This window comes from Arvicanthis niloticus, chromosome 23 (genome assembly GCF_011762505.2).
Source record: "Arvicanthis niloticus isolate mArvNil1 chromosome 23, mArvNil1.pat.X, whole genome shotgun sequence".
NCBI classification, from domain to species: domain Eukaryota; kingdom Metazoa; phylum Chordata; class Mammalia; order Rodentia; family Muridae; genus Arvicanthis; species Arvicanthis niloticus.
The window spans coordinates 32,443,728-32,460,961 of record NC_133430.1 but is presented as its reverse complement, the minus strand read 5'-3'; the positions used below and the strand labels follow the sequence as shown (position 1 = coordinate 32,460,961).

Sequence of the window (17,234 nt, the reverse complement as noted above, 5' to 3'; positions counted from 1 at the left end):
TCTCACGCTTAAAGATAATCTTGAAGAAATTATATCCTGACATGACATCCAGCACAGTAAATGCCCAAGGTCATGAGATAACATTCCTATTGAGGTACAGGGTGGGTGATTAAGAGATCTGAGCAGAAAATGAGGGCCTTCCCATCCTGTTTTGTCCCTGGGATGGTCTGTATCTGCCTCCGTCTGTTTCTACCCAGAGTAATAAACGCAGTTGTGCTGTCCTCTGTGATAAACCTGAGACAAGCAGATCGGCATGGCAGGACTCAACCGTTTCCTATTAGAAGCTTCTAGCTAGCTAGCTTCACACCTCCCTGTACAGCTCACCATGTCCAGTTTCCCACGGACTCGGACCCCCTGGCCAATGCTTAGCCCCCTCCTCAGCCACCTGCATTTTTTCTTGTGCGCTAATCTCTTGCTACCCAAGACCTCATTTCCTTCTCTCTGAAGGTGACACATACCGTGTTTACACGGAGATGGTTCAGGAGTATACAAGCCTGTTCCTCAGTGGCCTGATTATTCTTGTGGAAAAGCTGGTGGAGGATCCTCTTAATCACTGGGTAGGTGGCTATGCCTTCCAGAGCCAGGCACTGAGCTGCAGCCCAGCTGTCCACACTGTTACCTGCCCCGTGGATTGAGAATGATGGTGTGGGTTCAGAGTGATGTTTTCTCCCATGGAGCATCACCACCTACTGTTGTCTGTGGCGTCTTACCTTCCACTAGCCCTCTGAGTCTGGAAATCTACTCCCATAGTTCAACCACATTTTTAAAAAACCAAATTTAAAAATGAGATTTTAACCAGATTTAAATTTTAAACCAGATTTAAAAACAAAAACAAACAAAAAAAAAAACAGAAAAAAACAATTTTTGAGACAGGATTTCATTTGGTCCAGGCTAGCCTTAAACCCACTGTGTAACAGAAGATGACCTTGAACCTTTTGGGGAGAGGGCTGTGGGTGGTAGTACTGGGGACACCAAGCTACAGCCCCAGTCTGTCCTTGACTTTTTTTCTTGTTTTGTTTTTAATTTTGTTTTAGTTTAGTTTTTTTATTTGTAAGATATAGTTTCTCTGTGTAGCCCTGGCCATCCTGGAACTCAATCTGTAGTCCAGTTTGGCCTTGAACTCACAGACATCCGCCTGCCTCTGCCCGCTCAGTGCTGGGATTAAAGGATTGTGCCGCCTCCTGGCTCTGACCTTGACTTCTGATGCCCCTGCTTCTGCCTTTCAAGTGCAGGCTAAAAGAATAAAAGCTCTTCTTGGGTAACAATTCTGATCTAGCTAAGAAGTGCAACCGTTTCTTCCCATGGAGATTGGGAAGGCTATAAGGAGCTAGGAGGAAGTCCCTAAAACCGATGAATTAGGCAGTGGATTGTTTATATATAGAAGGCCAGACGTTTTCTCATGCTAAGTCAAGGGAGAGCTCATCAAGAGAGGTCAGTGGCCTCTAGCCTGACAGCTCTGTTAATTCCAGCATGATGATGCCTGGGGGTCACTGTGCAGAGATCTGAAGCATAATGTGCAGGGGATGATTTAAAAACAAAACCTTACAAAATGTACTTAGAGCTATTGTTATGTTATCTTTTCAAGAATAAAATGTTATACTGGAGGCCATTCTATGTTGTATTTGTTTTTCTTGGTACTAGGGATACAATTAAAGTCTTAGTGGTGAGCAGTCACACTACCATTGGGCCAGATGTCGAGGCCTAAAATCATTGGCTAGTCATGAATCAACTGTATTATTAACAGGGTTGAGGGGGCTATTTCAATGCATGTGTGCAATGTTGAATTGATCAAACCCACTGCTTTACCCACTTTCTGCTCCCCACCACTAACCTTGAGTAATCACTCATCACCTCCAGATTGATCTTTTAATTATAGTTTCCACATAGAAACAGGATGGGGCTGGGGGGGGGGGCGTCTTAGTTAAGATACTATCTCTGGTTTCATCCATTTTAAGACATGGTTTATAGACTGTATCTGTGAAAGCTTACACCAGCCGGGCGGTGGTGGCACACGCCTTTAATCCCAGCACTGGGAGGCAGAGGCAGGCGGATTTCTGAGTTCGAGGCCAGCCTGGTCTACAGAGTGAGTTCCAGGACAGCCAGGGCTACACAGAGAAACTGTGTCTCGAAAAAACCAAAAAAAGAAAAAAAAAAAAAAAAAAAGAAAAGAAAAAAGAAAGCTTACACCAGGTACCAGTTCATGGCACCAGTTTTGTAAAAGTACCTAGGAAGAAGTAATATCTCCATATGCCTAACAGAGACTCAAAACAGCAGACATCCCAGCATTCCAGCGAAAAGGAGAGGACAGAGAGCTGACAGTGAGGTAACCTCTGTTCCACATCCCAGGTCACGGGTGGCAGTTACTCACCTGCCACACCAACCCCAGTAGAATCTGTGTGACAAGTTCCACAGACTGAGGCAAAAACTTCAAAAGAAGGAGGCCTCCTGGGACCGGTTGTGGAATTCTTGCCAGGAACAAAACATTGAGCCGTAGCTCTCATGGCAACTTACTCGTTTTAGTTTCTCTTCTTCCTTTTCTTATTTACAACATGAGCCTGATCGCCTACGCCAAGATCTTAAGCAAAGAAAATGGGTAAGAAATCATCCCTTGAGATGGGGTCACCAACATGTCCTCGCCTCCAGAGAAACTGATGCTTAAATAAGACTTTGCCAACAATAAAATTTCATATGGCTACACGCGTGTCATCGGAGGAGGGCTTTGGTATATGGTTAAAAAACCCTTAAATAAAAAGAATTAAAAGTTTAAATTTGTGCATTGAAGGTTTATTAAAAAATCAGGTATTAGATGTTAAATAATAGTTGATTATAAAGATTAACCTGCTCTTGGAGATCTGCCACTAGCCCTGGATGACTGCCCCACTGACTACACGCTTTTAGAGTTGTAATACTTGAATGATTTTTATTGTGTCAAATAATAATGATGTTACCTGTTCTCTTTTCTTTTTCTTTTTCTTTTTTTTCTTTTTTCTTTTTTTTGGTTTTTTTTGAGACAGGGTTTCTCTGTGTAGCCCTGGCTCTCCTGGAACTCACTCTGTAGACCAGGATGGCCTCAAACTCAGAAATCCACCTGCCTCTGCCTCCCAAGTGCTGGGATTAAAGGCGTGTGCCACCACCGCCCAGCAATGTTACCTGTTCTCCTTGTGACTTATTGAATATATCTTTTCAGAGTTGGTATGCTTGGATTCTTGTGCTTTGCTGATTGTTTTCCTGCAAACATCTCCTAGGAACTGTAATATTTGTTTTTTCTATGTATAAGAACCCTTGCTCGAGAGCTGCAAAATACACTTAGATTCAAACTGCCTCTGTGTTTGTTTCTGTTTGCCACCGCCGAATCCTTACCCACCCAGCCTTTGAGGACCCTCATCCCAGGGACTCCCATACCCGACTGGGGTGGTCCACGGCACTCACCCTTTATGAGGGCTGTCTGCATGATGTCCCGGGCAATGGGATTATGGGACTGTATGGAATACTGGCATACTGCGGCTGCCATCCTTACGTTGGGATTTCTGTCAGACAGAGCAGCCTCTAGAACAGGTAGAAGGACCTCTGGCAAATCCACAATGATTGGTTCTGCAATCAGAAAGATGGTGCCAGTCCTTTGCTTGTCTCTCAGCTTCCTTATCAAGGTCAACTTTCCAACCATGGCTTACTAAACCACAGGCCAGATGGCTGCCCACGATGGGCAGGACTTTATACCCAAAGGACACTGGTGCTGATACTACCAGTTTTCAGTCTGTATCATCTTGTCTCTAGTGCTGAAGCCAAAACATATTTTCAGCTAGTTATAGTAACCTTCACCATTCATCTTAGCAACAAAACCAGCCCATTCACTCCATCATAGCAATTATATTTATGCTTTGCCATTTCACAGTGTCTAATTCAGTATTTCAACTCTGGTTGAGTTTGTGCCCAAGTAGATATCACCGCAGAATCCGATGGGGGTCTTTTAGCTTTAACTGTAAACACTGATACTTGCTATAACCATTGTACCGAGGAGGATGGGAGGAGCTCACGGTTAACGTGGGGCATTCTTTCATCTGGGGTCTTTTTTTTTTTTTTTTAATTTGGGAAAGTTTTTTCATAACTTCTATGCGTTTTGTCTGCATTTATATTTCCACACCATCTACAGGCAGTGCCTGTAGACTCCAGAAAGGGCGTTAGATCCTCTGCCATTTGGGTGCTGGGAATCAAGCCTGGGTCCTTTGGAAGAACAGCCAGTGGCCTTAACCACTGAGCCACCTCTCCAGGCCTGTCTGAGGTTTATCCATAGCATTCACTGTGGATGAATTTATGCTCCATGGGTATGATAGCTCCTTAGCGATGCCATTGGTACAATTTTGGATCATGGAGGGCATGCATGGAATAGGGCATCTGGGGAGGCCCAAAGAATAGTATTGGTCAGGTGTTTTAACTTTCATTTATAGTTTTTTCCAGCTGTGGTGTGATTTATCAGCTGGGGCTTATTTTTGTCACAAGAAATTTTGCCTCTAAACATAGCAAAGCATTTTAGCTCAGTTGTAGAGCACTGGCTTTGAAAGCACAAGGTGCTGGGTTAAGTCTCCAGCACTTATCAGTGAAAACAAAACAGAAGTGTAGAGAAGAGCCGGGCACTTAACTGAAGTTTAAATTCTTAAGCTGAAGGCGAAAGGGTTGCCACCTCTTTGCCCACAAGTATCCTCCCAAGAAACAGCAGAGCCGTGAGTGGTCCTGTACTTTCATTTTGTTTTGTTTTTGAGGGTCTCTAAAGCCCAAGCTAACTCCTGATCTTTCTGTCTCTCCCTCCCAGTGCTACTATTATAGGCATACAATCCACACCCAGTCCATCTGTCTTTTTCAATTAGGTTGTAGGCCCATATTCAGACTGCTAGTTGAGGACCCTTGATCTCCAAATCCAAAATATGAACTATTCCAAATACAGACATGATTGCCCACAGGTGGGATCTCCACACCTATCATGTGACAGGTTCAATAAATATGGAGACACAGTTTAAGTATTGTATGAAATTACCTTTTGGATGGATGGATATCTCTATCTATCTCTATTTATATCTATACCTATACCTATATCTCTGTATCTCTTTCACGTTTAGACTTAAGTCTCATCTCCAAGATAACCCATGTATGTTCAAATACTCTAAATCTGGAAATAATCCATTTTTTCTTGACCAAAGCATTTCAGATAAGAGATAGTCAATTAAGGGATACAGATGGAAATGTGTACATTTCTAGTGAGCAAATAGAAGTCTATTGAGTATTTAAAAAAAAAAAAAGTTATGTTCTTTGGATAAGTAATGATTGAAACATACAAGTGCAGGACCCGTGAAAGGGATTACAAGTCTGAGGATAAAAGTGTTCTTGTATGTCCAGTCATGTGCCTCATGATGTTTCAGTCAACAACAGATCACATATACCACAGCAGCCCCATAAGGTGTGTTTCCTAGTAACGCTGCAGCTGTCTCATGTAAATACTTCTCATAGTATCTGCGAAATGATGAACCTGTATGGTGACACATCTCTCAGAACACATCCCTGCCAAGTGCCACAGACTGTATGCAGCTTTGGGTATGAGATCATAATAATCTCCATTACCCAAAGAAACAAGAAAAAGTAACAACAAAATATGTGTAGAAGCTTATAGCAGGCTTCTCAGAGGATCAGGTGAGGACAAAGTTTTCCAGTAGAGGGAGCTGCAAACTTGAAAACCTGGAGGGCGTAGATGAGTCGGCAGTGTGCTTACTTGTTGAGTTTGCATGCAGGTGTACGCCCTAGGGCCATCAGACACCAACACCTGGGGGAATGCCCGAAAGTCTACAAGTCAATAAACAGGAAGTGGAGGAACCTTTAAAAGCCCGACAAGTTGGACGAGGTACAGCCAGTCCCAGCCCCTCACTATAGGGATAGCAGAAGTGTAAGCAGGAGGCCACTCACTATCCAACCACAGGTGAGGATAGGGTGAGCTTGCGATGGCTTAGCTCAGAGAAGGAGCAAGTTGGCACAGGTTTCAGAGGTTACAGAGGAGTGGATGGGTTTCTGTCTAACATTTCATCATCAGGAGCCTGTAGTGTTGAATCATCTTGGGTTATAATTTTGGCTGTAGTGGAGGGGAGGTTTTCTTACCTGTTACTGCTAATAAGGAGAAACGATGTCAACATTATTTTCCCTAAAAGATTACACACTCTGCAAAAGTGGAAAAATTCTTAATTCACTTTTAAGATTAAGATCTATTAAAGTCATTTATGCATTTTTTTTTCTTTTCCCTTCCTACTTTTCTTTGCTGAGGCTTAAACCTAGGGCTTTGTGCCTGCCAGGCCAGCATTCCACAACTGAGTTACCCCTTCAGTCCTTACTTAGTTTTTCTCTGGATGAGTATCTCGTTTGAATGTATGTACATGTAGCACATGTGTGCCTGGTACCAACAGAGGCCAGAAGAGGACATCAGATCCCCTGGAACAGGAGTACAGACAGTTGTAAGCTGCTATGTGGGTACCAGAAACAGAGCCTCTGTAAAAACATCTGGGGCCATAACCACTGAGCTATCTCACCAGTCCACGAGCCATTAGGGTTTTACTATTAGGAGATTTCAAGGCGGGAAAACATGGACTTCATTGCAAGCCACTGAGCAAACATAAGGGCTGAGTAGATTACAAAAAGCTCTTGGGGTAGGGTGCATGCTTAGCACGCCAGAGGCCTTGAGCTCAACACCAGGGCACTGAACTAGATCCAGGCGCCTCAGTCTCCTCTCTTGAGATAAGCCGTGCAGGCAGACTGTAGGCCATGCTTTCTACATTTGGAAAGTGAGCTCAGGTTATCTCTAAGGCCTCCTTCAGCTCAGATGTTCCTAAGCAGCTCGGTCCTGGCTCTCACCTGAGTCCTCCGGGTTGGTGGCAATCCGGGGCCTTTCCAAAGCAGCAGTAGCACATGTGGTAATGGCCTGGACCCTAATGTCATCGTACATGCTTTGTATTCGCCGTAGTAGGTTCTCCACAGTCTCATGATGCCATTCAATAACTGTGTCATAGGAAGGAAAATGAAAAAGAACCACCTAGTTAGGGTCATGTTATGCATTAAACAGGAAGACAGCAAGAAGTCCCTTTCCCTAGGACATTGCAAGGAACACTTTAGCTCAGAATAAAGAATTCACAGACAGGCTCCTTCGGCAAGTTGGTTTTGTGTTGATTCCTACACTTCTAGGGTAGTTAACCCCCCCCCCCCAGTCTCATCTTACATAATATTGCTCTTTACTTAAGTAACTTTTTATGGAAGATAAATGGGAATAAAACAGTGTTTGGCTGGTTATGGTGGCACACAGTTACTCAGTGTCAGTTAGGCTGAAACAGGAAGATCATAAACTCATGAGTTCAAGACCAGTCTAGGCTACGTAGACTCCCATCTCAAAAGTGAAACAAACACGGTGAGGAATGAGGTTCTCAGTTGGCAGAGGCACTCGGCTTTCTACTTAAGGTTCTTTGAAGGAAACTAGAGCCACAATAACCTCATTCGCACCACTGTGTTTGTCAGCTTGCAGTTTCTTTTGACAGCCGCATAGACAATGCTGGGGCTGAATCCTTCATATTTCCTGTCAAAGATTATTTATCCAGCGTGTCTCAGACATGGGTAAGACAGGGTTTCTGCCTGTGACATTTTCTCAGTGTGATTGAGATAGGGGACCCCAAGAGCCAAAGAGAAGAAAAACAGGAAACAGTCATGTGGCCTACTCAGTGTTCAGGGCAGTGTAACTCCTCCGCTTCTCTCCCGTAACCCCCCTTCCTTCCCTCCCTTTCCACCTCAGCTTTTCATAGTCTCGCTGCCCAGTAAGCTAAAGTACTCTCCATTCAGAAGGTAAGTCACCTTATATGGGAGACAAACAAGCCAAAAAAAAAAAAAAAAAAAAAGGTGGGGGGGGAGCGGGGTATCAAAAGCTCTGTTTCTGGATTTCGGTGGCTCTGCCTTTGAGGAAAATCCCGCAGAGACAGTGCTAACACACACTGAACTGTTTCCTGCAAAAGAGCCTGGTGTCCTGTTTCTCTGATCAGCAAGCCTGCAACATAGTAAGTTCTCATGCATTACTGAAGTTCCCTCACGTACCGTGTGAGAAAGAACCCAGCGTAGATAAAAATAACGTTCACCTAGCACCTGCTGAGTGAAAGGCTCTTTCTTATCCAGACCCTTTAATGAGACAACCGGCCTTTTACATTTTACAAGTGAGGGCTGGAGTTTTCCAGACTGGGAAACATATTCAGAAACATCAACTATCTCAGGCTAACCCTTCACTTACTGAGTGCCCAGGAAGTCTTCCACTCCTGCAGCATCCTCCGCAGGACTGCCAGCTCCCAAGTCACATCCTCCTTCAGGGGTTGGACCTGCTTCTTTTGTCTCCTAGTCTTGGCAGACTTGGCTTCCTCACCTACCTGCAGCAGAAGGCCCTTGACGGGGGTTGGCAATGCAGTCCAACGCTGGACTCCTTTCTTGAATTTATAAGCTGTGTAATGAAGAATTGGGTTTCACCTCATGCCAGACCATGGAACCTGGGGACTTGTATAGGCTTGCAAGTGCTATACCCAGTGTGGTGGTTTGAATAAGAATGCACCCCTCCCCCATAGGCTTATGTATTTGAATGCTTAGTCACCAGGGAATGGCACTATTTGGAAGAATTATAAAGATTAGGAAGATGGAGAAGTGGTGGGGCACGCCTTTAATCCCAGCACTTGGGAGGCAGAGGCAGGTGGATTCCTGAGTTCAAGGCCAGCTTGGTCTACAGAGAAACCCTTTCTGGGGGGTGGGGTGGGTGGGGGAATTCTGTCATCAGCAGTGGGCTTTGAGGTTTCAAAAGCCAAACCAGGCCCAGTTTCTCTGTCTTTCTATCCATATGTCCATTACCATGCCTGCTGCCAGGCTCCCAACCACAATGGTAATGTACTAAGCTGCTGAAACTGTAAGGGAGCCTCTGGTTAAACTCTGTTTCATAAGAGTGGCCATGGTCATGGTGTCTCAGCACAACAACAGAACACTGACTAAGACACCCAGCTCCGTGCTCAGCCCTAGAGAGCCCATCCGAATAGTGCGAAGAATCATCGGATTTGGAGACACTGTGTCTTAGAAGATGGGTACATTTTGTTTTAGAAGCTCACTTCTTGGTCATCATTGTTTTAAAAAATAAAGAATGATATACTTTAAAAAGAAAGAAAGAAAGAAAGAAAGAAAAGTCAGGGAAGTGGCTTCGTGGGTAAAGCACTTGCTTTGCAAATGTGAGGACCACAGTTTGAATCCCCAGCACCCAAGTACGGCAGCCTGCCTAAAATTCAAACACTTGAAAAACCAAAACAGGGGATCTCAAGAAAAAAAAAATTTCAGGTTTTCTAGACTAACTGTATCAATGCTCTCTTGCTCTCTGGGTTCGATTGAGAGATCTTGGCTCAATGCGTAAGATGGAGAGAAAGTGAGGAAGACTCCGTAGCATTAGCCTCAGGCCTCCACACACATGCCCACCCCTGCATACTCACACACACAGGGACACACATCACCATACAGAGACACAGCAAGAAAAATGAAAGGAAAAAAAAAAAAAAAAAAACGACCTAGGATCTGAGGCAAGGAGGAGCTGTGTACGGTGGAAGTGGTAAAACCAGCCCAGGAACACCGAGGTGAATGAGGAGTCTGATGACCTTCCTGTGGTAACCCGAGTGCACACATCTCATTGGTATTACCCTAAACCATGTATTTATACCTAAGTAATATCTGATTCCACCTGGTAGCAAGTTCCACCATTTTACAATTAGCATTTTACAATGTTTTTAGTTGTTAGTGAGTGCCCCATTGCTGATGGTGTCCACGATTTTAAAGAAAGAGTTTCAACTCCATACTCTTGTTAGCTTTCTGAAAATGTTCCTTACGTGTCTCAGGAACAGGCTGGAAGCTCCATTTCTCTGGGCTTTCAGGGAAGACCTTAGTGAGGTGCTTGTCATACCGATTGAGGTTTTCCAGGACAATTTGGTCTCTCCTCCCACCAATCTGGTGAACAATCTTCACTTCGTCTATGAAGACAAATGCAATGAATGTATGTAGTCCAGGCTGGCCTTAAAGTTATGCTCTTTCTGCTTTTCTGCCTCCCAAGTGTCAGGATTAGAGCCATGTGCCACTATGTTCCAGACTAGAAATGTCACAGCTGGCAGCCTTGTAGAGAAACCTCATAAATGCCTCGGAGGGTCAAAGATAATGTTTCCCAGTGGTAGAGCAGAAACTAAGTGTACTAGACAATGAAGAAGGGGCACTTAGTTAACCCTGCCAGTTATGATCCCCTTAGAATAGTTTTGTTAAGCTCCTTAAGGAGACCTGAACTATAGCAGTGTAGAAGCAAAAATGGAAGTGAAGGAGCATGGAGCTGGGCGGTGGTGGCACATGCCTATAATCCCAGCACTCAGAGGCAGAGGCGAGAGGATCTCTGTGAGTTCAAGGCCAGCCTGGTCTACAGAGTGACTTCCACGACAGCCAGGGCTACACAGAGAAGCCCTGTCGAGAAAGAAAGGAGAGGAGAGGAGAGGAGAGGAGAGGAGAGGAGAGGAGAGGAGAGGAGAGGAGAGGAGAGGAGAGGAGAGGAGAGGAGAGGAGAGGAAAGAGAATAAAAAAAGAAGCCCACTTGGAACATGCAATAGACTGTATTCTGCAAGACTAGGCATTGAAAAGTTAGCTAATGGAGAGAAGAGAGGGAACAGGCAGGCGTGATGACCTCCTGTGTGCTAAGCAGAAGTTCTACAGATGCTTTCTTGTCTCCTGCACTGAATGTACAGTCTTGTTAACATTGCTTTACAAATAAGTAGCATGTTTTGTCTCAGCAGGGCGGGGGGGGGGTGGAGGGCGTGAATTATGTAATTTGCTGAAGCTCACCAAGAAGGAATCAAGCCAGTGTTTAAACAATTCTGCCAAAACCTGTGGGGTTTTTTTGTTTTGTTTGTTGTTTAAAACACAGCAGGTCAGGTAGGTGGGAGGGGATACCTAAAAGTGATGGCAGGACAAACAGAGAAAAGGGTCCTCCCAAAGTCAGCTCTGACTCACGAGCTCATCCGCCCCTCTCTCCTTGGTAAGACAGAGAAAGAAAGAGAGGCAGGCCAGCAAAAGCAGTGTGTGCTCACCTCTGGACACCCCTGCCACAATCCTGTACTAGCACTGGGAGATGCACCCAGACACTCTCATCTCCACCCACAACTATTCTTGTCTCAAGATGCCCTCATTTCCTCAGCCCATACTCCCACCCCAGAGCCCAGCATTACCAAAGTAAATCTCCTGCTCAAAGGTGTTGTCTGTAGAGTAAGCGTACTCTCCAGCTTTGGGGTTCACCTGCCGGAAGGGGCTTTTCCTTACATGATGGATGTTTCTCTGTTCTCGGATATCCTCGGCTGTCATGTTGTTGCCAGGCAGGATTTCAACTGAGTGTACTTGTGGGGAGTAACCAGGTAACCTTAGCAGAGGTGAGAGAGGGGACAAAAGGGGAAGGGGTGAAGGTGTTCCCTCCTTAGGTCTATGGCTCACTATAGCCCACTAGTGCTCTGCTCCTACATGGGACCATCTGAACAACTGTGCCTGATGACCAGCGTTCTCTCCAGCATCTGAATATGGAGCCTCTGGGAGAGCCTGTCTCCTGCCACCCTGCTCCCCTCTACTGATGGAACCATGCCTCTCGAAGTCACTGGCCGACATCATGTGCTTCCAGCTTAACTCTTTCCATTTTCTTCTCCCTCTTCTATGTATATGGGAAAACTGAGAAAGGACCCTGCCATGTAGGTCAGGCTAGCTTAGAATTATTTAGTATGTAGACCAGGCTGGCCTCAGAGTTGTGCTCTTTCTGCATCTCTGCCTCCCAAGTGCTGGGATTACAGACCTGTGCCACCATGCCCGTCTGCAACTCTTTCTTCACACTGGTTCCCTTAGAGGTTGCATGGGTGTGGGGGAGGGGAAACTGCCTTCTATGTTACCTCACGGAGTCTGTGGGGATGGACTGTGTCTATTCAGCAGGTGGACACATCTGTCCTTTTGTATTCTATTCCCACCATTCCACAGACTATCTGAAATAACACCACCAACCAAAAGAATCAACTCATATTTGCCCAATAAATAAATAACTACATTTTGACTTCTTTGTAGTTCCCTTTTGGACTTCAGGGAGATAAGAATAGCTCTGGTCTTTAGCTGGGAATGAAGAGGATTTAACCTGAGAAACATGGGGCCACCTTCACCTGTTGGATTGCTTGCTTCTCTGCCCTGAGTCTGGTCGTGTCTGAGGTCAGTGAGTCTTATTCAAAGTGAGGCAGACCAAATAGTGCCACGAACCCCCTGCCCTCCTCACTGCCAACCAGGCTACATCTCCAGGTGCCCTAGTGAGCTGGGCCATCTGCCTGAGAGCTCAGTTACTGGAAACTGAGGACAGAATCCTTTAAGACTGTGACTTTGAACAGGGTGTGATTTTTGTCCTTCAGCGATATCTGGCAGTGTGTGAGACATCCTTGCTTACCACAACTGAGAGGTGTTCCTGGTTTCTAGCAGGTAATGACCAGAGATCCTGCATAGCACTGGACAGCAGCTTACACTAGAGTAGTGTCTGGCCCAGAGTGTCAGCAGTGGAGAGGCTTAGACACCTAACTTGAGATCTCAGAAAGCAGGTGGTGGTGTGAAGAGGAGGTTGACAGGAAAGTGTATTCTGAAGTGTGGACTGGTGTGTGGCCAGGGGTGGTGGTCTTGCCCAGCAAATGCAAAGGGATGGGTTTGATTGTAAGTGCCAGGAAAACCTCAAAGATATCAAATAAGAAACCTATGGGGGAATCCTTGAAGGGGAGTCATAGACTTTGCCAGGCCTACTTAGGAGCAGCCTAACCTGAAGTAAACTGGAAGCAGCAGCTCTGGCTTCTTGATTTCCTTCGGTGGCGGCGGGGCACTTTCACCCATAAACTCCGCTGTCTCTTCTGCCTCTAGCTTTTTGAGGAGGTCCAAGTCACTGGACGAAGTGAGCTCATCCCGAATGTGGCTCCAGTCGTACTGCTGGCGCAGAAAGGTCTGCCACTTGTTGGGCGATTGTCCGGGCCTCACTGGCCGCTTGCTCTGGATCCATCGCGCGGTGCGCTTGTCCAGCTTCTCCAGCACGATGGCTTCCCAGCCTCGGGCCTCCTTCTCACCAGGTGGAAGCCAGGTTTCCCTTTCTTCCAGACTATCATCTGGAGAGAGTGACAGTTCCAGGATCTCTGGCTTTAAGTTGTGATAGCGGCCTTGTCCAGGAAATGCTTTCTGCCCCGAGCTTCGGGGCTTGAGTCTCTTCATCTTTTTAGAACCCATACAACTTTGTGTCTTCGCAGAGTAAGTGAAGTCTTCTGGCAAGAAGGTTGAGGTATGTGTCTTTGTAAAGTGAGTGATGACTTCCGGCAAGAAGGTTGAAGTATACAGAGCCCCAGTGTACTCAGGTTTCTTAGTGTCGTTCTTCTGGATCTGCGGAGGTGACCTGATGTTTTCCGTGTTGTAGATGTGCTCAAAACTGTACTGGTGGAAAGGCATGCTGGGCAGTCCTCGCTGCCACCTCACGTCTTGAGAGAAGGAAAGGTCGGCGGCTGCCTTTTTCAAATACTGTTTTTTGAGTTGCTTGCAGTGCCGTGGGCTGAAGTGGAAGACAGGCGGCACTCTGGAGACGGAGGCACACTCAGCCTTGTCCGTGGGCTTCGAGTGGAGGAAGGTCATGCCCCATCCCAGCCTAGGGGGCTGTGGCTCAAGACAGTAAAAGGAGGAACCCTTTTTTTGGGGGGGCTTGATCATGTCTCCCTTCAAAGCTTTCTGTCCACACTTCTGGGTCACAAGCAGAGCCTGCAGGCACCCAAAAGAGGAAAAGTGAATACTCTAGGCGAAGAGGAATTAACCGGAAGCCCATAGTGGAGTAAGGAAGACCTGGGAGTTTAGGGGGCAAAAAGAAGAAATAATGCAACGTTCTAAGTATTTCTTGTATCAGACCCTGGCTTCAAGTTCTCACATTAGTCTCTAAAGCTCGGACCCTCGTAGCCTCTTGTGTGAGAGATAATGGCTTTTCAACAATACCCCACACTTCCATTTCTTAAAAAAAATAATAATAATTTCTCAGTTTAAACAGCTTATAAAAAACTAGGTATGGTAGTGTACACCTGGTGTATTGTCCTAGCTACTAGGAGGTACAGGCGGAGTAGCAGGGTGAGCTCTGGAGTTCCAGGCTAGACCCCCTCTTCAGAGAGCAAGGGGTGGGGGATGACTTTATTGTGCTTTGGATCCACCCCTCCCCCAGTTCTGAGTACCCCCTTTCCTTCCCACAGTGCAGCTTACTCTCATGCTGTCTACATGAAGTGGCTTTTCATCCATATTTGACATAACTTAACCAACTCAATGCCTACCTGTCCCCAAACTCTTTCTTGTTAAGTGGCTTTTAATCTTTCTGCCACCCTGGCCTTGGGCCAGGCACTACTCCGGTCATTCAGCAGTGGGACCTGGCACTCCCAGGGGCAAGAACTTCTCTTTCCTTCTCACCAACTCCTGCCCCCTGTGAACTCCCCAGCTAGCCAGCGGGCCAGCAGACCCTTCCCTGGGCTCTGAAGCTGCAGCACACACTCTCCCCAGCATCTGACTTCTCACACTGTCTTCTAGGAATGAGTCTTGACCTGGTGATATTTCTTTCCATCAGGGTCATTTTTCCCTAAAATGTTTGCTTACAGGTGAGAATTGATAACTTCCTTCAAACTCACATGGGATGACTTTTACATCTCTCTGGGATCTTATTTTCATGGAAAACATTAGTTTGTTTCATTTCTTCACAGCCACGAGGCCAACTTTGGCCATGAAGACATTGATATTTAAATAATCGAACTAGAAAAATTAGGGCAAAGGTAAAGGTTGGTCCCAAGAAGGTATTTTTCCTGAAATAGTGCCATGCTATGTTGTGACCTTGCAGCCCTTCCCCCTTACAGTGGGCCTGCCTAATGCTTGCTCCTTGGCATGTAGCCTAGGCTATACTAAATGATATGGTACAGAACTTCCTTCCATCCCCTAAAAACCTATAAAAGAAAGGAATTTCCTTTGTTCCTTGGGAACTGAAGGGCCTCTTATCCCTTGCTCTCTCTGAATGCTGTTCCTCTTCATGAAGCAGTCTCTCTATCTGTCTCTGTCTCTCTCTTCCCTCCTCCCCCGTCTCTGGTCTCCACTCTGCTCCATTGTGGTCCTGTGCTTCTCCTGTCTGCTCTCCACGTCAAGGCCATATCATCTCCACCCCCTTCGCCACAAGTTACTCTCTGAATAAAGCTGATTCTGAAGGGTAATTGGTCTTAGCTTCTGTGTAAGCTGTTGCTCTGATAAAACATTATGACTACAGAAAACTTATGGTTTCAGAGGGTTAACAGTCAGTTGTGGTAGGCGGCACGGCAGCAAACCGCAGGCGTGTTGTCTGGAGCAGCAGCTGAAAGCTCACATCTCAAACCTAAAACAGGAAGTAAAACACAGCTGGGGATGCTGTGAGTATTTTGAGCCCTCAAAGTCCACTCTCAGTGACACACACACCTCCTCCAACAAAGCCACACCTTGTAATCCTTCCTAAACAGTCCCACCAACTGGGGACAAAGTCTTCCACCATGTGAGTCCATGGGGGATACTCTCGTTCACACTACTACAGATTCCTTTCCCAAGAAAAGCTTCTACTCTAACCGGCCACTTTCTGCTTGTTATATAACATGGGGTGCACAAGGGGGTTTAGTGCATATCCTTTCCCTGTAAGAGTGGTTTCTGGTGGGATTTGGAGAAAGTTGAAAGTTTACATCTGGGAAGGAAGAAAGGCCAGGTGTTAACTGTGTTAGAATTCTTGCTTCTCATTCAGTGAGAAGCTCCAGCTAGACTACAGGATGAAGGCTCCTCTGTCCTTGGGTAAAATGTTTCCTGTTTCCATGCTGCTTTGATTATAAGGGAAGCTTGGTTAAAGGGGAAAGCAGAACCTGGGAAGCTTAGGCTCTTAACCAGATCCATTTTCTCCTCTATTTTTTTCTACAAAATTTCCTTCCCTTCTCCGGTCTGAACCTCCACTTTCCAGTTCTCACCATGATTCACATTATAGCTGTCTCCAGCAAATACACTAGAAAATGCTCTGAACAGATAATCCCTGGAAAGAAGCCCCATGGCTCACCGAGCCTTCTACAAGGCTAGTTAACTGATTAGAACTTCAAAAGAGTGTGGAGAGTTTGGAATTCTGCAGGTCCAGAACCTAATTACAGTTTACCTAGAGGTAGTAGGTGGTGGTAGCTCACACCTTTAATTCCAGTACTTGGGAGACAGTTAGGCAGATCTCTGTTGAGTTTGAGGGCAGCCTGGTCTTCAGAGAAAGTTCCAGGATAGCCGAGGCTACCCAAAGAAACCCTGTCTGGAAAAGCAAACAAACAAACAAAGCAACAAAAACAATTTGCCTAGAGCCATCTTTAGCTCTCTCTAAATAGCCATTTCTCTCCCACCTTTATGTCTGATCTCACATCGGACATTAGGTAAAACCTTGTAGATTTTTTTTTTTTTTTTGGTTTTTTGAGACAGGGTTTCTCTGTATAGCCTTGGTTGTCCTGGAACTCACTCTGTAGACCAGGCTGGCCTTGAACTCAGAAATTCGCCTGTCTCTGCCTCCCAAGTGCTGGGATTAAAGGCGTGTGCCACTACTGCCCGGCTTATAACTTTTTTTTTATTATTTTGAAACCTTGTAGAATTAATTTAGCAGCCCACTAGCTTTCTCCAACCAAAAATCCAAGAGCGTCATCAGACAGCATCTGAGACCTGTCACAGAGGTGTGCCTGATTGACTGTTACCCTCCTAGCTTATGTTTCTATCAATGTACTTGAAACTTGTCTTGACTCATGACCTTTTTTTTTTTTTTCCTACAAAACCTTCATGAAATTGCTATCTCATTAGAACATGGCATTTTGAGAAACCTACATTCCCAGATTATGGTCACTAATATTTCACTCCAAATAAACTACCCCTTTTATTCCTTGGCAGTGAGAGCCCACCTCTTTCATTTACAATGCCGTTAAACAGCCTGCTCTAATGCCTTCATCTTACAAATTCCACACCCCAGCCACAGCCAGCAGAGACCCAACTAAGATCACAGGTCCGGCAGTTGTGAGGATGCTGAGTCTTTTATACAGCACCAGTCTTCTGGGTTACCTCAGCCTGCCCTCTCCTCCTGCAGCTGA

At 45.7% G+C, this 17,234-nt stretch overlaps 1 protein-coding gene across 1 annotated transcript in view; it reads right to left on the bottom strand.

Annotated features, from left to right (window-relative positions):
* Heatr4 (HEAT repeat containing 4) overlaps positions 1–13,853 on the bottom strand; it is a 31,206-nt gene extending 17,353 nt beyond the window's left edge. The window contains exons 1-7 of the mRNA XM_076921713.1: positions 12,884–13,853; positions 11,286–11,473; positions 9,912–10,052; positions 8,297–8,500; positions 6,886–7,029; positions 3,430–3,591; positions 459–619 (exon numbers count right to left, since the gene is read on the bottom strand). Coding sequence (XP_076777828.1) covers positions 459–619; positions 3,430–3,591; positions 6,886–7,029; positions 8,297–8,500; positions 9,912–10,052; positions 11,286–11,473; positions 12,884–13,809 — 1,926 coding nt within the window. The 5' untranslated portion in view covers positions 13,810–13,853. The remainder of the gene's footprint in view (positions 1–458; positions 620–3,429; positions 3,592–6,885; positions 7,030–8,296; positions 8,501–9,911; positions 10,053–11,285; positions 11,474–12,883) is intronic.
* Positions 13,854–17,234: the final 3,381 nt, after the last annotated feature.